General features: G+C 45.5%; 1 protein-coding gene across 2 annotated transcripts in view; it reads left to right on the top strand.

Annotated features, from left to right (window-relative positions):
- SYTL1 (synaptotagmin like 1) overlaps positions 1-21,702 on the top strand; it is a 492,061-nt gene that overhangs the window by 438,255 nt on the left and 32,104 nt on the right. For both annotated transcript variants that reach the window (XM_075335915.1, XM_075335916.1), the window contains exons 10-12: positions 5,440-5,542; positions 6,780-6,941; positions 18,595-18,673. In XM_075335915.1, the coding sequence (XP_075192030.1) occupies positions 5,440-5,542; positions 6,780-6,941; positions 18,595-18,673 (344 nt within the window). The remainder of the gene's footprint in view (positions 1-5,439; positions 5,543-6,779; positions 6,942-18,594; positions 18,674-21,702) is intronic.

Genomic DNA, 21,702 nt, shown 5'->3' with positions numbered 1-21,702 from the left:
TATGTGGGTCACTGACCCCATTGTTCCAACCTTCTATTTACTGCCCAAGGTCCATAAATCCACCTCCAGGCCCCCTGGCCGACCCATCGTGGCAAGCATAGGGAGCCTGTGCGAAAGGGCCAGCACCTATGTGGACTTCTTCCTTCAACCCCTTGTCAGTAAACTCCCTTCCTTCATCCAGGACACCATGAATTTTGTTCAAATCTGCAGAGGAATCTCTCTTCCCCCTGGTGCTCTCTTGGTAACATGTGATGTTGAATCACTGTATACCAGCATTCGACACCCAGATGGCATGCATGCGGTCACACATTTTTTGGACTTACAACTCCGCTCTGACCGCATGCATGACTCTTTCCTGATTGACCTCCTTGATTTTGTCCTATGTCATAATTATTTCCTTTTTGACAGGACATACTATAGACAGGTCTCAGGAGTGGCAATGGGTGCTCGCTGTGCGCCTTCCTTTGCCAACCTTTTTTTAGGTTGGTGGGAGTCAACCATTGTCTTTCAATCCCAGGCATTTAAAGAACATGTGCCTCACTGGTATCGCTATATTGATGACATCATCTTTATATGGGACGGCCTTGAGGAAGAGTGCCATGCCTTTATCTCCAGCTTGAATGTCAACAATTTTAACATTCTTCTCTCCCATCATATCTCGTCTACAGCGGTATATTTCCTGGACCTGGAGGTTTCCATCAAGGACGATGGCCTCTCTACAAATCTATATAGGAAGGCCACAGCAACTAACAGCTTGCTCCATTTTACAAGCTTCCATCCACGGCACACCAAATCTGGTATACCCACTGGGCAATTCCTTCGAGTTAGACGTAACTGCAGTGAAGACAGTGATTTCAATAAACAGGCTCTCAATCTTACCTCCAGGTTTTTGGATCGAGGCTACCCCAAGAAGATAATCTCTCAGGCATACCAAAAGGCTAAAAGTGAAACGCAAGCATCCCTCGTCAGACCTAAACCGAAATTTAAGGACAATTGTGTCAGGTTTATAACCACGTTTAACGACGAATGGAAACAGGTGAGAGATATTTTACAAAGACACTGGCCTATTCTTACCACAGATACACAGACTTCGTTGGTGGTCTCTCCACAACCTCTTATTACTGCACGTCGGGCACCCAATCTCAGGGACCTCCTGACTTGTAGTCACTTTGTCAGACCCACAACCAGATTGCATCGTGGTGTTATCCTCAAAGGTTCTTTTCCATGTGGTGACTGTAACATTTGTGGCTTCATGAGGGCTACCCATGATGTCTTTTACAATCCACAGGATTCCACGAATTATTCCATCAAGTCTTACATTAACTGTAAGACTAAGAATGTAATTTACTGTATCGTATGCCCTTGTGACAAAGTATATGTGGGGCAGACTACACAAGAACTCAGGAAGAGGATTCAGAAACACATCTCGACAATCAATCTGGCAGCCTCGGATTCTCTAAAAGGTAAATCCATCACCTCAGTGGCAGCACACTTTTTGCAACAACATCGGGGTAGCCCACGTGGTATCCGTGTGTATGGGCTACAAAAATGCAGCACCAATGCCAGAGGGGGCACCTGCACTAGATGGCTCCTCCAAAACGAATCACGATGGATCTTCAGATTGAATTCCATGACCCCATTTGGGTTGAATGAGGAACTCCTCTTCACTGGTTTTCTTGGTTGATCTACTGCCCTTGTTTCTGGACTTTACCATAACATGTCACCTTCATGTCACGTTCTTTTCATTTAAATTTTCTAAATTATTCCTTTGTTTTCCTTTTTCTCTTCCTTAGGCACATTTCTGCTTAAATTTTTCTGTGGATCTACAGGTTTTTGCCTACCCTTGGATTTCTGCTCAAGTGGAACACTGGACCTGGTTTATCCAACCCATGTCCATGAGTTTGGAAAACATCATGAATACGGCATCCCATGGGCTGGCTTCTTCTTCGTGCATCCTGAATTCCGTTCTCTTGTTATCATGCCATCTGGTTGCTCACCTGCAAGTGTCCTTAGTTGTTATGACACATTTGTCTTTATGATACTTCGGCGCAGCATTAAGTGTATTGCCATTGTTTCTATGGGTATTATACCGCAATTGTGGCGACACATTCGATATTTCTGTGCAGTATCAAACATATCATCGTCACTATGGGCAGCTTGTCCCAATTGTGACCATTTTTACATGCTTTTTCTGTACAGCTATAAACATATTACTATTGTTATAATAGGTTTTGTGTCCCAATTGTGGCCACCCTGCTGTTACTTTTGCGCAATGCCGGGCACGCACATGCGTACATGGGTATGTGGGCACGTGCGTGCTTGCCTGTACTATTTGCAGCTCATTTGTACCATTTTGCGCATAAGTTTTCATCATACTTATGCACCATCGTATGTGCCATGATTCATTTCATGTCTGGCTATTTTCTTTGACTGGTACATCCGCCTTTGCTATACAACAATAAAAAATGGCTTAGGTTTAAAATGCCCATTAATAACTGTCTATATTGCCTTATTCTTCCTCATGCAATTACTGCATAGATAGGGTCATATCCATTATATATATTGATCTTTGTATGCGTCTTCTCATACTAACATGTCTGTCTGTGTGGGCCCACACTGTTTTTTCATTATAAAGTTATTATATTTCTATTTATTATCTGGTCCTTTTCTTGTTGGTATCCTCCCATTGTTCTGCCCTCAGGTGGGAGATGCCCTCACACACAGGGTTATTCTTTGTGAACCCGTGTGCTATCATTGCTAACAGTGGGCGATCTTACGCGGTGGTTTTGTACCTCTGCACCGCGCCGACTCCACCATGTGCGTCTTGTTTACATATTCTGCGCATGCGCGCTCCTCCTGCTCTGTGCTCAGCAGTTTTTCTTTTGATCCTCTTGCCATTCCGTCCCCATGTACTGCGCAGGCGCGCAGACCACACTATCGCGCCAGTATTGTGGCCTCACTCCCGGCCGGCTGATCATCATGCCACCATATTGCCATGTGATGTTGCACAGCGCTGATTGCACCCTGCTTTGCTGCTGCACAGGTGCGTGTGTTCACCTAATTTATTTATGTACATATATACTCCTCCGTTGGGTATTTGTTTTACTTTCCCTGATGAAGCCGCCCTTGCGGCGATACGCGTCGGGCCGTCCACTTTGAGCGGTTACTCTTGCCTTGCCCCACCTCAGGCCATGTGCATTTGACCTCCTTCATTTCCCTCTGGTGACCCCCTTGCCACCATCTATTTGCCCTGCTTCTCATGCCATATTTTGGTATTGATTGTATCACCATGCAGCCCTTGGAGCTTTCTGTTTTCCATCTCCGGCTCACATAGGTTTGCACCCCTTGGCTGAATGTTTATGCCCTCTTATTTTGGGCTTATATATGCTTTTGCGCCACAGTGATTGTGTTTTTACCACCTTGTTGCACATATGCTCTGGTGCCATTTCTCTATTGTGATATCACGTTTACTTACTGGTTTTTCCAGGGCATCTATGTCCGCTGTGACTGCATGTACATCAACCATTTATAGCCACCAATATACTTGGCTCCTTGTTGGCTTCATGATATAGGCTTTATGCACTTTATTTACGCAGGTTGATTATGCTATAATATCACCAGAGGATTCTCATGACATATGATATTTGATACTGCACAAATTTAGTGTATTTTATACTATTTATGCTGTTTGATTTTTTCCTCATATACATATTGGTACTTTGGTGTGATATTTTTGGGCTTGGCTCCGCCAAATGGATGTTTCTTGTCTTCATGTTTGTTTTTAATGTTTTTAACATGTCATTGTTATGTACCCAATAAAGGTGTTCTTTGTTTATTGTATTCACCCAGTGTGCCCCTGATTTTGTGTGCAGGATCTGTCCCCTTTTTTTGCACTTGTCTTCCTCCCTGCACCAGGGTGCACCTTCTCTTGACTCATTCATTTTTCATTGTAGTGGTGCGCTCCGCCCTTTTTGCCTCTCCCTTCATGCTGGAAGCGACGCTGGAGGTCCGTGGATTACGCCGGACATGGAGGGCTTTTTGGGGCTTATTAAATTGGTAATGAGGGAATTTGTTTGTGTTTTTTATTTCTAATAAAGGATTTTTTCGGGTGTGTGTGTTTATTTACTGTAATTTACAGATTAATCAAGGAAGATATCTCGGGGAGACGCCTGACATGATTAATCTAGGATTTAGTGGCAGCTATGGGCTGCCATTAACTCCTTATTACCCCGATTTGCCAACGCACCAGGGCAAATCGGGAAGAGACGGGTACAGTCCCAGAACTGTCGCATATAATGTATGCGGCAATTCTGGGCGGCTGCTGACTGATATTGTTAGGCTGGGGGGCTCCCCATAACGTGGAGCTCCCCATCCTGAGAATACCAGCCTTCAGCCGTATGGCTTTTTCTGGCTGGTATTAAAATTGGGGGGGACCGCACGCCGTTTTTTTAAATTATTTAATTATTTATTTCACTGCACAGTATAGACCCGCCCACCGGCTGCTGTGATTGGGTGCAGAGAGACACCTGTCACTCAGCGTGGGGGCGTGTCTCACTGCAACCAATTATAGGCGCCTGTGGGCAGGGAAAACAGGGAATACAAGATTGTTTAATGAGCGGCCGGCTTTTTCAAAATAGTAAAAGCCGCCGCAGCAGTGTGAATGCCGTGCAGCGCCGCGCCGGAGATCGGGGATCGGTGAGTATGAGAGAGGAGGGGAAAATGACCGACAGACTGTGAGAGAGGGACAGAGATAGTGACGGACCGACATAGAGAGAATAGAGACCGAGAGGGAGAGACCGACTGACAGAGAATAGTGATTGACAGACATTGTGAGACATCACTCGTTTCCAGTGTTTTAGGAAACATGCGAGAAATGTATTTAAAAAATCGGATGTCACTAGGATGGTGTGAGTGCCGTCCCGTGACATCCGATTTTTTACACGCTCCCATAGACTTGCATTGGAGAAACTCGCAGTAGAAACTCGCAAAAAAGCAGCATGCTGCGATTTTTTTCTCAGTCCGATCTGGACTGAGAAAAAAATCGCAAATGCGAGCTGAATCATTGACTAACATGTGTCCGATTCCAATGCGAGTTTTTCTCGCATTGCTCTACTGCGAGAAACTCGCAAGTGAGAAGCCGCCCATAGGCTTCAAATACTATGGACTATGGATTTCTATTATATTTTCACACATCTGGATGTTACGGTCCCTTATTCATGAACTGGCTGTGGGTTTATCAACCCATGTTTTAGGCTGTCAAGTTCAGGACAGGACATTTGCAGCCAATCAGTCGCAATCCATGCTCTGGCCGTGGTATACGGATGTGTGAATGTGGCATTAGTGTGTATCTAAGCTTACTGCTCATTGGTATTAGCTGCTTGGGTGCAGAGATGCTTGTAGGCAGTCATCTATATTTTTTTCTTTAATAAATATCCTTAGGTATGTGAAATGTTATTTGCTTCCCGACAAGTCTGTACAAGGCAAGAGGAAAACAAAGGTGAAGAAGAAGACTTTGGACCCCCTCTTCAATGAAACTCTTAAGGTTGGATTAAAAAATATTATTTCATTTTATGCTTTATTTTTTTGTTTAAATAAACTTTTTATCCTTAATTATTTTGTTGGTCTCAGTAGGGGAAAGTCTCAATGTGATCTACCGATCCTGAGACAAAAACCACAGTATTCTTGATAAGATTTTAAAATTATACACTTTATATACAATCACAAACTATGCTTACAATATAGGAAGAGAAGCAGCATAGGAAAGGATTCTTTTTGGTTAGAGTAGTGAGGATATGAAATCCCCTACTCAGTGAAATAGTAATGAATGATAGATATAGTAGGGCACTGGTCCCCAACCTTTCTTACTTTGAGAGCCACATTCAGCATGTCCATTTCTGCTTACACCATAGTGAAATCAAGAGCTCCACTGTCCCAATATAATGACAGCTATAGCAGAGAAAGCATACTGAATCCTTATGCCTCCTTCTCTTATAGGCAGTATACTTCCATCACTTTATACTCCCTTTTGATATTTTTGCATCAAGCAAATTAACCATACTATTGTATCTCGCTTCAAGCACCCCTCTAACTGGCATTATCATCCTATCCTCCCCCCAGTATTCATGCATCCAGATCTGTACATTGCTACTCACAATAGTCACCACCTGAAGACCTTGTCTTCATAATTGTTTGCAAAACATGGTACTAACACACTAACTGGCAAACAGCAGCTAGCTACACAGCATGGACTCTTGCAGTAGCATATGTGCACACAATGTCTTTTTCAGCTTTTATAAAAAAAACCCCAAAAAAATACAAAACCTCTGCAAAAAAATGAACATAATGCACAGCAATGCAAAAACATCATTGCTGTGCACAGGCTCAGTCCTTTGTTACTTATTTTAACAGTTTCAGAAATCATGAAGTGGCTAAAAAGAATTAGCATGTTCACTCTTGTTATAGTTAAAATTTTAAGAAAAAGACGGCGGCGGCAGTGACAACGCAAGTCCGCCAACAAAGCCACTTCAGGTAAAAGACCGGAAGCAGCTTCACCTAAGAACACATACTAGGTCAACATTAAAAAAAGAGCTATATATTCTCACATCCAATGCCTAATAGCATTGAGTAGTCTAATTACATTAGCAGCCAATGTTTTATTATCCATTTTATAAAGGTCAAACTCACTGACCATGTATGTTCTTTCTACCTAATTAAATATGTAACATTTTTCCAGGTATGTTCCAGGCCATAGTGTATCTAACACTGTTTTTATGTGACAGTATAAGCTTGAGAGATCAGAACTACAGAGCCGTTTCTTAAACCTTTCTGTGTGGCATCGTGGGTCCTTAGCAAGGAACATTTTCTTGGGGGAAGTGGAACTGGAGCTTGCAATGTGGGACTGGAGCCAAACTCAGCCAGCATGGCATAACCTTCAGCCAAGGGTTAGTATGAACATGGCCACATAAAAAGAGGCGCAAATATTACTAGAAATTTGCCAGAAGTGCTTCATACAGTTCATATATCCAGTTCAGACAGCACATCTTAGCCAATTGATGGAACATTTTCAATTGCAGATTTCACAAGTCTGTCTCTCACAGCCTTTCTGCTGGTATCTTTCAATGTAACAGGAAGGCCTCCTTCAGAAGCAGGAAACTTCTTTATTGCAGAAATCTGCAAACATTACATTATGTGGTTTTCACATCTTTGTTGAATTCAAGACATGCTTTCATGTTTGAACCTGCAAAATGCTGATAGTTATGTTAGGAAAATGTTGGGCAAATTGCCAAAAATAGTCAGAATTCTAATATATTAACATATAGAAAATCTTTATTATGCTAACAACAAAAAATGTATTTTAAAAGAATAAGACTAAAGGCCCATTTACACACAGCGACATCGCTAGCGATGTCGCTGCCGATCGCACCCGCCCCTGTCATTTGTGCGTCACGGGCAAATCGCTGCCCGTGGCGCACAATATCGTTAGTCACCGTCACACATACTTACCTTCCTAGCGTCGTCGCTGTGGCAGACGAACTGCCTCTTTTCTAAGAAAGCGGTTCGTGCTGCATCACAGTGACGTCACATGGCAGGCCACCATTAGAAGCGAAGGGGCGGGGAGCAGACGAAGGAAAGACGCCCACCATGTTGCCGGAGGACGCAGGTACGGTGTTGTTCGTCGTTCCTAAGGTGTCACACGTAGCGATCTGTGCTGCCTCAGGAATGTCGAACAACCTGCGTCCAGCAAGAGCAATGATATTATGAAAATGAACAACGTGTCAACGATCAGCGATTAGGTGAGTATTTTTGATCGTTAGCAGTCGTTCGTACGTTTCACACGCAACGACGACGCTAACGAGGCTGGATGTGCGTCACGAATTCCGTGACCCCAACAACATCTCGTTAGCAATGTCGTTGCGTGTAAATAGGCCTTTAGGCTTTGTGCGCATATACATGCTGAAAATTCTGCAGTGATTTGTCAGCACATGTGCGCTTCAAATCGCTGCAGAAACACTGCGTAATGGATGCAGTGTGTCTGCAGAATAGATGCCGATTTCATGCGCTATGGATGCTGCTTCTCCCGTAGACAGAGTGGGAGCTGCATCCAAAGCGCACGAAAGAAGTGACATGCTGCATTTTTGAACGCACCAATTTAGATCAAAATTTCAGCATGCAAATCGCTGCTTTCAAAAAACAACGTGCAGATAGATTATGCACAATCTTTATAGATTGTGCAGGGGATGCAGGACGCATGTATTTACACTGCAGTGCTAAACGCAGCGTAAATGCATGCAATACGCACACGTGCGCACATGCCCTTAGGGTACATTCACACGACTGCCCCATTTTTGTGGTCCACAAAAAAACTGTCCTGTTTTTCCACAGATTCATCCGTTTGACATCCATATCCATTCCATTCATATATGGTCTGTGTGCCTTTTGCGGTCCGCAAAAAAAACAGACGGAGGGTTACGTACAGTCAAAAGCTAGAAAGATAGATAGCTGGATGGATAGCTAATAGATACTGTAGATAAATTAATAGATATATAATAGATAGATAATAGATAAGAAAGACATATATAATGTCCCACTCCCTTGCATTTTGTAATCTTGCACTCTTTAGTGCCTTTCATATGGCAGTAAACTGTGTTTAGCCTTGTACTTAGCACAAAATAAACTTAAAAAAACCACGTGGGGTCCCCCCTATTTTTTGTAGCCAGCTAATGTGAAGCTGACAGCGGTAGCCTGCAGACAGCAACTGGCAGCTTCACCTTGGCTGGTAATCCAAAACAGAGGGCACCCCACAGTTATTTTAAATTAAATTAAATAAATAATTTAAAACAAAAAATGTGGGGTCCCCTCAAATTGGATCACCAGCCAAGGTAAAGCGGACAGTTGTGGTCTGGTATTCTCCGATTAGGGAGGTCCACGGTTATTAGACTCTCCCCAGCCTATAAATAGCAGGCCGCAGCCGCCCCAGAAGTGGCGCATTCGTTTGCGGTGGCAAACGGGGTAATATATGTGGTTGACAACAGCTGTGTAATGTCACCTGGACTCATGCCCTGGCATTAGTGATGTCACGGCGTCTATCAGATACTCGACATCACTAACCCAGTCAGTAATAAAAAAAAACAGTCAACAAACTTATTTTTATTTGAAAAAACACAATATCCAAACCCAATACATTTGCCTCTTTCACCAATTTATTGAAAAGAAAAAAGAAAATCCGGGTCGGTGTAATCCAATAAGGGGATCCCATGACGATCCATACTATCCCAGTCAAGGTAGAGCAGAATGTTCCCCATTAGCTGGGAGAGCAGTGCAGTGACCTGATCTAACATCATTAGGTCAGGCCATGTCACTGCAGGGCATGACGAGCGCTGACGTCAAGAGGTTAGCTAGGTACATTACCTGTGGTAATGAATGCCACTGAACTCGTGACGTCAGCGCTCGTCACTAAGTTCAATGACCGCCGCGTTGTCTCGCGAGAGGCCCGTGATGTTACCGCTAGTTACAACCTCGGACCGCTTGACTTGAGGTGATATCGCTGCGGGCAGCGGTTTCATCACCCAATCATCTCCAATTTCTTAACCCCCAAAATGCCCCTGCAGGTACGACGTAATCCACACCATGACGTCCCATGACGATCCTGGCTCTGCTAAATCCTGAGGTCGCACTACAGCCTCAGAACACACTGATGGAGCCGTAGCTGTGAGTGGTGATGTCAGTGAGTTGACCTGAGGTCACAGTTTATCATAGTATCCCAGCTGTGACCTCAGGTGAACTCACCTAATGTGGACTCATTGAACTCAGTGAACTCACCTAAGGTAAAGTCACTGAAGTCAATGCCGAATTGCCAGATTAGGCTATGTATGCACGTTGCGTATGTGGTTGCAGAAATTTCTGCACCAAATGTTCATCTCCTGGCAGAAAAAAAGCATCAAAAACCTGTGAGTTCACCTGAGGTCACAGCTGGGTTACCGTAGAAACAGCCAGCTGTGACCTGAGGTGAACTCGCTGATGTCACCGCTCTCACAGCTGTGGCTCCGTCAGTGTGTTACATACATCGTAGTGATTCTAAGTGACTGTGCAGTATGACTTCAGGATGTAGCAGAGCCGGAGTCGTTGTGGGATGTTGTGGTGTGGATTATGTTGGACCTGCAGGGGTGTTGTAAACAAGCTGCCAATCACATGAAGAACAAACAAGACACTTGCGTTGAGCCACGTGCATGTAACGTAACCAGAGCGGTGGTCATGGGCAAGGGCTGCAGTCCTCAACCCACCCAGCACGCTACAGACACAGGGTATAAAGTGCATAGTGGAGTGGGTATTGAGGTGTTACCTGGGAGCATTAGTGCTTCTGGATTACAAGCCAGCTTCTTAGGGTTTGGTTCACATTCTGCGGTTCTGTGTGCAAAGTTACTTGAGACACCTTGACACCATTTAAAAACTGAAAAAAGTTTACTTGCAACAACTTCAAAATACTATTGCACTTCTAAAACTGACAGTACATCTTGGCTATTCCATTACGGCTGCAGTCAGAGTCCCACAGGCTACACAGGGTTTTCACTTTGCTGTTGGGTACTGTGCTGTCCCCTTGGTGGCTATGCTACTTTTCTCGAGATAGCTCCTAGAGTCGTATTCCCACAGTGTCAGTGTAGCGCCCCTGAACCACTCAGGGCACTACTAGGTACTGCATCCTCACCAGGATGCAGGGCCTACCCCCAGGGACCTGGAACACCAGTGCCTGTGACATCTGCACACATCAAAATCCCAGTTTCCACTCTACACCAGGGGTAATTGGTTAGTCAGACACCAAAGGGATGGGCACCTAGAGGGCGGAGCCAGTCCAGGGTACTAGACAGCCTGGTGGGAGGGGACAGTCAGTCGAGAGTCAAGAGTCGAGAAGTGAAGAGGGTGGAAGTGTAGAGAGACATGCCTAAAGCTGGGTCATGTAACGGTGACCCGGGGGCACAGGAGAGTGGTCGCCAGGATAGGTACACCCGAGCACCATTGGAACCAGAGCACCGACGGAGCACAGGGCCTTAGGTCAGGTGTCAGCTTCACGTCACCTGGCAAATACCTGCACAGTGACGGGACCTTCACGGACCTCACTGACCCACAGATCCGGGGGCATCAGCAGTAACAAGCGGATCTGGGTTCGGAACACGGTCCGGCCCTACAGGGTCCACACTGCCCACCGTACGGACGAGGAGACTGCCAAAAGACAGTCGGGCCCAAAACCAGCTCCGAGCTACAGGGACCAAACCACACTGAGGGTGCCGGGGACAGAGCAACCGAGTCATCAAACTGGCACTGGAACTACAGGGACCTGAACCAGCCACCCAAGGGCCCAACTGTGAGTAAAGACTGTTATCTTACAACCCACGGTGTGGCCTCCCTTCTTTGATGAAAGTCTCCACCATACATCTCATGGGGCTCAGCCCTACCTACAGAGGGCCTACCACCACGGCTGCCATTACCACCAGCCCTAGTGATAACCAACTCCGCAGCGGCGGTTCCATCATCTTAACCCGCAGGTGGCATCACACCAATGACTTTAATCTCCCCTGTAAATACTCCCCATTTAAAAGCGTCCCCGGGGTCACAGAACTGGGCAATGGCCAGCATTCACCCATGAGACAGCATCCCCGTAAATATACGGCCCGGGACCGAGTACCCCATAGCCCTGGGTGACACAGCTTTTTTCTGGCGTCACAAACAGGATATAGACTAGGCTGTTAACCCGGGTGACGTGCGCCTTATGGACTGTTTTGTGCAAAATCTTCCACCATCTTTATTTCTGTGAAAAAAACTGGCTGCGCCAATCACTGTAGCGAAAGCGTTGGAAAATCCGACTCCGCCCCTGGGAGTGTGCAGCATGCAAAAGCGAAACTAACTGCAGGAAGCCGGAAGAGGCATTGGCAGAATGCACCCTGGTTTGCTGAAGGGATGGCAGTTCTGGATCGCGAGACCAGTGAACCCACAAAAGCCAGGATGTCTGCTCCCAGGGCGAGCCGCCTGGCCGCGGAACCTTACCCTGGCTTGAAGAGGTGTTGGAGCGGCTGTGCCTCCAGATGTGGGTACAGATGATCCAGCAGATCAAGGACTAGCATTCGGAGATGATGGGGATGGTGGTGACCGTGTTCGCCCAAGAAGAATGGGCCCTGTATGAAGAGCAGCGCTGGGAGCCGGTAAGAGTACAAGCCTCCCTGGCCCCACTAGTCCCCATGGCAGCGGAACCTGTACCACCTCTGACTGCTGACCAGCCGGTATCACCGGACCCTCTGTCCACAGCCAGACCAGAGCAGGCCGCAACGCCTCCGTACACGGTCAGACCAGACCAGGCCGCAATGCCTCTGTTCACGGCCAGACCAGGCCACAACGCCTCCGTCCACGGCCAGACCAGACCAGGCCGAAACGCCTCTGTCCATGGCCAGACCAGACCAGGCCGCAATGCCTCCTTCCCCGGCCAGATCAGACCAATCCGCATCACCTTCTCCGGAGGAGAAAGCCCCAGCTGCCCTCTTCCAGGCAGCCCTGGAAGACCCGACGACCGCCAGAAGAGTCACCGGTAACCAGGCCGATCAGATACCCGCTGATGGGGATCCAGATGTGGACTGTTCGAGTTTGGGGAGCCTGGTGTTCGAGCCGGCATGTAGCATGGCTATCGCTGCACAGCGGGCTGTCATGAATGAGGAGGTCTACTAAGCCTGCCAGGCCACCATCCAGCGGCTGGCCCGGGAGCGACTGGAGCGGGCAATCAGGAGGAAGCAGGTGGAGGCCCGCAATCTGCAAGAGAAGTAGAGCCTGCGCCGAGCCAGCTAGTGAGCCCGTGGGGACCGGTACCAGGGCACCGTGGACAGATTAGACCAGCAGAAGAGCTGGGGCTTCATCAAGGAGTCCGGCATGCATGCGGGAATATTTGTATCCCACCGGGATGTATTGGACTGCCTGTAAAAGGGACTTCCAGATCGTGACCTGCAGCTGGGTGATGTGGTCACGTACATCTGACACCACGGAGATTGGGGCTGGTACGCCTAAGGCTAGTTTCACATTTCCGTTGTTTTAAATCCGTCAGGTCCGTCAGCGACGGATCCGTCACTTTTTAGATGACAACTCACACAACAGATGTGTTTTTCAATTGATTCCGTTCACAGGAATCCTGTGAAAAAACTGATCCGTCGTGTCCGTTACATCTGCTGTGCGTCCGTTTTTTGACGGATACGTCACGATCCGTTTGTGTTTGGGACAGCCCAGTGGGTGTGCCAAACATGCTGGGCATGCTCAGTAGAGCATGACGGAATCCAGCACTGGATTCCGTCGTAAGACGTATTACGACGGAATCCAGCACCATAGACATCTATTACAAGCTTGACGAATTGCGACGGATTCCTGCGCGGTGCGTTAATTTTGACGGCCCAAAAAATGTTACATTCTGCGTTGTTTACGCCCGGCAGTCAGTCCAAAGATGACTGATGCGCTGCGAAGCGGATGCAACACAAGGTCATCAGTCGCAATCCGCCACTCATACAAATCTATGGGAAACAACAGAATCCGCCAAACGGATTCCGTTGTTTACCAGAGCCGCGGATTGTGACTGATACAAATTGACGGAAATGTGAACCTAGCCTTACATGTTCAGAAGATCAGAGAACTGTCAGCCCCCGCTCCTTGTACTCTTCCTCCATTTCCAAGTTCACCCACACTGTGGTAGCTGAACCAGGCTACCCAGTAGTTGTTAAGGTTACAGTTTTTGCTGCAATTAGAAATGTTGATTTTATAGTAAAGAAGAATGTCTAATGAAAATGTTGCATTATGATTGCATAAGAAGAAAATATATATTTTTGACAGCTTGACCCTGATCTTGTCACCCTTGTTGAACCTTTTTGCTTTTATGTTCCGTTACAGCTGAAAAAGGCCATCAGGGTCTTGGGTGGTGCGTCACTGGTAGGTGGCACCAGAGGCCCTAGGTGGAGGGTGGCAAGGAGGATAATGATTTTATCAGATTACTCAATAGTTACAGTCATTAATGCTCTAATGTAAATAATGTTAATATAAGAATGTTGTGAATGGATTAACTACTTTGCATAATTCTGCCAAGTAAACACAGCTGAAAATGTTTTAATAATTTTGATAAACATGGACTGCAGTCACAGGACTGGTTGTGACAAGAACTGATCTTGTAAATATGTTGCACCAGTTGTGCACCCCAGAGTATACCTTACACTGTTACAGCCACCAAGGAGAGGAAGATTGGAGGAAAGGTCTGCGGAAGAGTAGGCCGAGACTTGGTCACCAAGGAGACTGGTGACCTTCCTCTTAGAGGGTTCTGGGTCCAGGACCTTTGGGTGGTGAGTGATAGGGGGAAATGCTCATTGCAACGTTCAAGAAATGCCTTCTCTGTGAGGGAAGAATATTATGTTTTTTTATGTTCATTAAACCTTTATTCTCTTTTACAGCTCGAGGACGTGCTCTGTTTCACCAAGGGGGAATTTAGCACCCCTGAACCACTCAGGGCACTACTAGGTACTGCATCCTCTCCAGGATGCAGGGCCTACCTGCAGGGACCTGGAACACCAGTTCCAGTGACATCTGTACACACCAAAATCCCAGTTTCCACTCCACACCAGGGGTAATTAGCTAGTTAGACACCAAAGGGATGGCTACGTAGAGGTTGGAGCCAGTCCAGGGTACTAGACAGCCTGGTGGGAGGGGACAGTCAGTCGATAGTCAAGAGTCGAGAAGTGAAGAGGGTGGAAGTGTAGAGAGACATGCCTAAAGCTGGGTCGTGTAACAGTGACCCCGGGGCACAGGAGAGTGGTCACCCGAGTACCACTGGGACCAGAGCACCAACGGAGCACAGGGCCCTAGGTCAGGTGTCAGCTTCATGCGGCCTAGCAAATACCTGCAAAGTGACGGGACCTTCACGGACCTCACTGACCCACAGATCCGGGGGCATCAGCAGTAACGAGCGGATCAGTGTTCGGAACACGGTCCGGCCCTACAGGGTCCACACTGCCTGCCGTACGGACGAGGAGACTGCCAAAAGACAGTCGGGCCCCAAACCAGCTCCAAGCTACGGGGACCCAACCACATTGAGAGTGCTGGGGACAGAGCAACTGAATCATCAAACTGGCACTGGAACTACAGGGACCTGAACCAGCCGTCCAAGGGCCAAACTGTGAGTAAAGACTGTTACCTTACAACCCACGGTGTGGCCTCCCTTCTTCGGCGAAAGTCTCCACCATACATCTCCCAGGGCTCAGCCCTACCTGCAGAGGGCCTACCACCACAGCTGCCATTACCACCAGCCCTAGGGATAACCAACTCTGCAGCGGCGGTTCCATCATCTTAGCCGCAACCTGCAGGTGGTGTCACACCAATGACTTTAATCTCTCCTGTAAATACTCCCCATTAAAAAGTATCCTCAGGGTCACAGAACCGGGCAACGGCCAGCATTCACCCGTGACACTGCATCCCCGTAAATATACGGCCCGGGACCGAGTACCCCTTAGCCCTGGGCGACACATCAGTGGCCATGTCAGTCAACACCGACTCCGCCGACTGTGCACACTGTTCATAATAGCCTTGTTCATAATAGCCTACTTGAGGTGGGGGCACTTCCTGATCCCTTGTTTCACCTCAATGGAGCCTATTCTGCTGCAAACTGTATTACTAGTCCACTTGTTTCCTTCTCCTGCGCAGTCTTCTGCCTGTTCCTTCCTCTCCACACCACACTCTCCACTCTGTTACATCTACTTCATCACTCTTCTCTGACTCTTACCTTATCTGACTAAAACCAGGAACTACTTCCCACTAGATCCCCTTCACTGTGGGCCGGGTCCTACTTAGCTCTTTCCTTCCTGCCACTATACCTCATGAATGAACATTCCCTTCCAACTGGAGAGCCCAGGACCAGCGACACCTAATGGTATCTGGCAGCACTGCGACGTAACCATATGTAAGAAATTTGCACATCCTCGCATTACAATACGTAGGAATACACTTTACACATTCTTGTAACAATCAGGACGTGTTCTGGGAGTTGCAGGCCACAGCTCACTCTACTACATGCACACATTGAGTATTTGATGAGTATTTTTACCTCAGCATTTGTAAGCCCCCCAAAAAACAGGAGAGGAACAATCAAGGGGAAAAGTATAATAGTAACATTACCCACTCCTGGATTGCTTACAAATACTGAGGTAAAGACCTCCCCAATATTCAACACACACACAGGACAATGTATTACTGATTATTATGTGCACATTCTTCCAGCAATGCCAACTGGCAAACATGGAGCTGATTGACAGTCATTTAACAGCTGCTATCAATCAGAGTAAACAAACCTATACCCAAAAGCTGTTCTTTAAGCTGGGTTTACACACTGCAACATCGCTAGTGATATCGCTGTAACGTCACCGGTTTTGTGACGCAATAGCGACCTCCCAAAGTCTCTGTTGAGTCGCTGGTGAGCTGTCAAACAGGCAAACCTGGCCAACGACGCAACAGCGATCCGGACCTGCAGAGCGACCTACCTAGTCATTGGGGACGTTGAAAAGCAGCTTTTTGAAAGGAAGTCGCTAACAAAGTCGCTGCAAAGTCTCTTTACACACTGAAACTTTCTAGCGATCATGCTGCACAGCGGGAAACAAAGAACCAAAGAATGGTCCTGAACGATTTGTAGCGATCAGCAACTTCACAGCAGGGGCCAGGTCGCTGATGTGTTTCACACACTGCAACATCGCAAACGACATCGCTATTGCGTCACAAAACCGGTGACGTTACAGCGATGTCGTTTGCGATGTTGCAGTGTGTAAACCCAGCTTAACTTCATCTGCTACAGAATGTACAGTTAGGTCCAGAAATATTTGGACAGTGACACAATTTTCGCGAGTTGGGCTCTGCATGCCACCACATTGGATTTGAAATGAAACCTCTACAACAGAATTCAAGTGCAGATTGTAACGTTTAATTTGAAGGTTTGAACAAAAATATCTGATAGAAATTGTAGGAATTGTACACATTTCTTTACAAACACTCCAGATTTTAGGAGGTCAAAAGTAATTGGACAAATAAACCAAACCCAAACAAAATATTTTTATTTTCAATATTTTGTTGCGAATCCTTTGGAGGCAATCACTGCCTTAAGTCTGGAACCCATGGACATCACCAAACGCTGGGTTTCCTCCTTCTTAATGCTTTGCCAGGCCTTTACAGCCGCAGCCTTCAGGTCTTGCTTGTTTGTGGGTCTTTCCGTCTTAAGTCTGGATTTGAGCAAGTGAAATGCATGCTCAATTGGGTTAAGATCTGGTGATTGACTTGGCCATTGCAGAATGTTCCACTTTTTTGCACTCATGAACTCCTGGGTGGCTTTGGCTGTACGCTTGGGGTCATTGTCCATCTGTACTATGAAGCGCCGTCCGATCAACTTTGCGGCATTTGGCTGAATCTGGGCTGAAAGTATATCCCTGTACACTTCAGAATTCATCCGGCTACTCTTGTCTGCTGTTATGTCATCAATAAACACAAGTGACCCAGTGCCATTGAAAGCCATGCATGCCCATGCCATCACGTTGCCTCCACTATGTTTTACAGAGGATGTGGTGTGCCTTGGATCATGTGCCGTTCCCTTTCTTCTCCAAACTTTTTTCTTCCCATCATTCTGGTACAGGTTGATCTTGGTCTCATCTGTCCATAGAATACTTTTCCAAAACTGAGCTGGCTTCATGAGGTGTTTTTCAGCAAATTTAACTCTGGCCTGTCTATTTTTGGAATTGATGAATGGTTTGCATCTAGATGTGAACCCTTTGAATTTACTTTCATGGCGTCTTCTCTTTACTGTTGACTTAGAGACAGATACACCTACTTCACTGAGAGTGTTCTGGACTTTAGTTGATGTTGTGAACGGGTTCTTCTTCACCAAAGAAAGTATGCGGCGATCATCCACCAGTGTTGTCATCCGTGGACGCCCAGGCCTTTTTGAGTTCCCAAGCTCACCAGTCAATTCCTTTTTTCTCAGAATGTACCCGACTGTTGATTTTGCTACTCCAAGCATGTCTGCTATCTCTCTGATGGATTTTTTCTTTTTTTTCAGCCTCAGGATGTTCTGCTTCACCTCAATTGAGAGTTCCTTAGACCGCATGTTGTCTGGTCACAGCAACAGCTTCCAAATGCAAAACCACACACCTGTAATCAACCCCAGACCTTTTAACTACTTCACTGATTACAGGTTAACGAGGGAGACGCCTCAGAGTTAATTGCAGCCCTTAGAGTGCCTTGTCCAATTACTTTTGGTTCCTTGTAAAGAGGAGGCTATGCATTACAGAGCTATGATTCCTAAACCCTTTCTCCAATTTGGATGTGAAAACTCTCATATTGCAGCTGGGAGTGTGCACTTTCAGCCCATATTATATATATATAATTGTATTTCTGAACATGTTTTTGTAAACAGCTAAAATAACAAAACTTGTGTCACTGTCCAAATATTTCTGGACCTAACTGTAATTGTACAATGCATCATTGTACAATACATCATTGTATAATAGATCGTCAGCCTGACAGTATAGCTATAACTTCTGATATCTTTCTCAGACACCTCTTTCCCCAGATTTTTTGTATAGTCGAGGAAGGCTTAATTTGGCTGCAAAATTCATTCCTCAGGGTGCTGATGGTAAGTTTTATCTTTTTCTTTACTCATTATTTAACTGATTACTTCCATTGTTTGTAATAGTTTTTCAATGACTTATGCAATTTATAGAGTTTTCATATCAAAGGGCTGAAGAACAATTTTTATAAATTTGATTTGGGTATAAGATAGGCATTTAAAGGGCACCAACCAGCAGGATATTCATCTATAAAGTAAAGCCAGTGCCATACTGGTACTATGATGCAGAATGTAAGCATACCTTTTGTTCTAAGACTGAAGGTTTTATTTCAGAAATATGTGCAAGTAAAGTTCCCACAATGCACTGCTATTTGAATGACAGGTGCAACAGGAAGGGAATATGTGGGTTGGGTTTTGCTTTATATTCCCGCTCCTGTCTGCCTGCCTCGCCTTCCTCCCCCTGTCACCATCATAGACGTTAATTCCAGCGCAGGCTATCAGACAGGGCTGGGAATAGATAGCAAAACCCGATCCACATATTCCTTTCCTGTTGCACCTGTCAATCAAATAGCAGTGCATTGCTAGAACTTTACTTGCACGTATTTCTGAAATAAAACATCCAATCTCAGAACAAAAGGTATGTTTATAGTTAGCCTCTTAACACCAGTATAGCCCTGCCTTTACATTATATATGAAATCCTGCTGGTTGGTTCTCTTTAATGTCCTAATAAATCTAATATATAAAGCTGAGTGTATGTGTGTGTGTTTATGTATGTGTGTGTGTGTGTGTGTGTGTGTGTGTGTACTGTATGTCCGCTAAACCGCTAACTACAGGTTGTAGTTGATGTCGCCGGAGAGACAGACACAGACAGAGACAGACTGAGAGACAGACAGGCATAGACAAACAGAGAAAGAGGCAAACAGGGAAAGAGACAGAGACAAACAGACAGAGACAGATAGGAAAAAAAAGCCAGCCAGACAGACAAAGAGACAGACAGAAAGATGCACTGGGAAAGAGACAGACAGAGGCAGACAGGAAAATAGACAAACAGATAAAGACACAAAGGGAAAAAAGGCAGACAGACAGGGAGGACATACGGGAAAAAGACAGACAGAGGCAGACAGGGAAAGAGACAGACAGACAGACAGAAAGAGGCATAGAAAGACAGAGACAGACATGGAAAGAGACAGACATGGAAAGAGACAGACATGGAAAGAGACAGACATGGAAAGAGACAGACATGGAAAGAGACAGACAGGGAAAGAGACAGACAGGGAAAGAGACAGAGACAAACAGACATGGAGAGAGACAGAGACAAACAGACAGGGAAAGAGACAGAAAGGCAGTCAGGGAAAAAAACAGACAGACAAAGAGACAGCCAGACAAAAAGACAGAGAGAGACAGGATAAAGAGAAACAGACAGCGAGATAGAGAAATAGACAGACACACAGAGACAGACACAGAGAGAGACAGACACACAAACAGATAGAGAGACAGACAGACTGATATAGAGACAGACAGAGAGACAGACAGAGGCACACTGATAGAGACAGACAGACAGACAGAGACAGACAGACAGAGAGAGACAGACAGAGAGAGACAGACAGAGAGAGGCAGACAGAAACAGATAGACAAAGAGATACAGAGACAGACAGGGAAAGAGACAGAGAGATAGACAAGGAAAGAGACAGACAGACAGTCAGAGACAGACAGAAGCAGACAAGGAAAGAGGCAGACAGACAGAGAGAGAGAGACAGACAGATAGACAGAGACAGACAGAAACAGAGAGACAGACAGACAAAGAGATACAGAGACAGGCAGGGGAAGAGACAGAGATAGACAAGGAAAGCGACAGACAGCTAGTCTTTTAATATAAATGCTTCATTTATATTGTCCGTATGTATGGAATCGACTCCTAGCTCTTGCTGCAAAAACTGCCCTTGTTATTCCAGAATTATAAAGCTATGCTCACACTAAGTTTTTTAAGAGTTAAAAACCAGGAGTTTTCAAGAAGAAACTTAATCTGGTTTTGGAACTCTTCTGTTTTGAGAAGTTTTTCTTTTCCTCAAGCTGTTTCGAAGAGGTTTTGAAGAATTTAGGATTTTTTTTTCTGAAAGCATTGTTTGAAGCTTTTTGAATGGATAGTGCCTAATTTGGAGGTTTCTTTTTTCCACCATTTGTAAAAACCTTTTCATAAACAAATGAACAACAAAGTGGATTTCCTATAGATATGAACGGGAAGAATTTTCCAAGAGTTTTTGAAGTCGTTTTTGAGGTGGATTTTGGTGAGGATTACCGTATTTGCTTAAAAAAAATTAAAAAACTAAATGATATGTCTAAAAGATATGTTCATACTGCATCTTTTTACAGTGGGCAAAAACATCTATTATTCAAGCAAAAAAACTTTAGGGATCCCTCCTTTTCTTTGGTGTTTTGTAAAACTGAAGCAAGTTTTTTCCAATTTTTGGTCATTTGCCGAATGCTTTTACCACCAGTATTTTTTGGCATTTTTTTTTTCTATTGTTTTGGGGGGTTTCTTTTCCTGCTGTTTTTAAATCCATTAAATAAAGAAGAAAATGCTTGCATTTTTTTTAAATAAAAACCCAGATAAAATGCCTATGCGGCTTTTTATCCTTCTCATTGATTTCTGTTGTAAAGTATTGACCAGCTTCTTAGTGGAAACACCTGAAGAATGTACAACTCTCTTCTTTTAAATCAGTAGAGGTAAGGAGACCGGGCACCGCTTTCCACAAAGAGAAACTGCTGCTGGTTCATTCCTTGAAAGCATAAGAGCCGGATGCACATCTCAGGGCGTAGGTCATGTAAAACAATCCAGAAAAGATGGGAAACAGGTGGCACTCAGCAGCATCAAATGGTAGGTTTATTCAGAATTCATACCAAGGGGTGCAGGTGGTGGGAGAGGGTGAGGACAGAGATCACAACGCCGGACGACGGCGAGCCGTTTTGCACATATGTGCTTCCACGGGTCCAGTGATATGAGACGCAAGATTCGTCTCCATTAAGGGTAATGCGGATCTTGCGTCATCAAATGATTAAAAACATTTACATATGTTTAAATGAACAACAGCAGGGT

Source organism: Anomaloglossus baeobatrachus, chromosome 2 (assembly GCF_048569485.1).
Source record: "Anomaloglossus baeobatrachus isolate aAnoBae1 chromosome 2, aAnoBae1.hap1, whole genome shotgun sequence".
NCBI classification, from domain to species: Eukaryota; Metazoa; Chordata; class Amphibia; order Anura; family Aromobatidae; genus Anomaloglossus; species Anomaloglossus baeobatrachus.
Note: the sequence above shows the minus strand (reverse complement) of the source record. Positions and strands in the feature narration are given on the sequence as shown.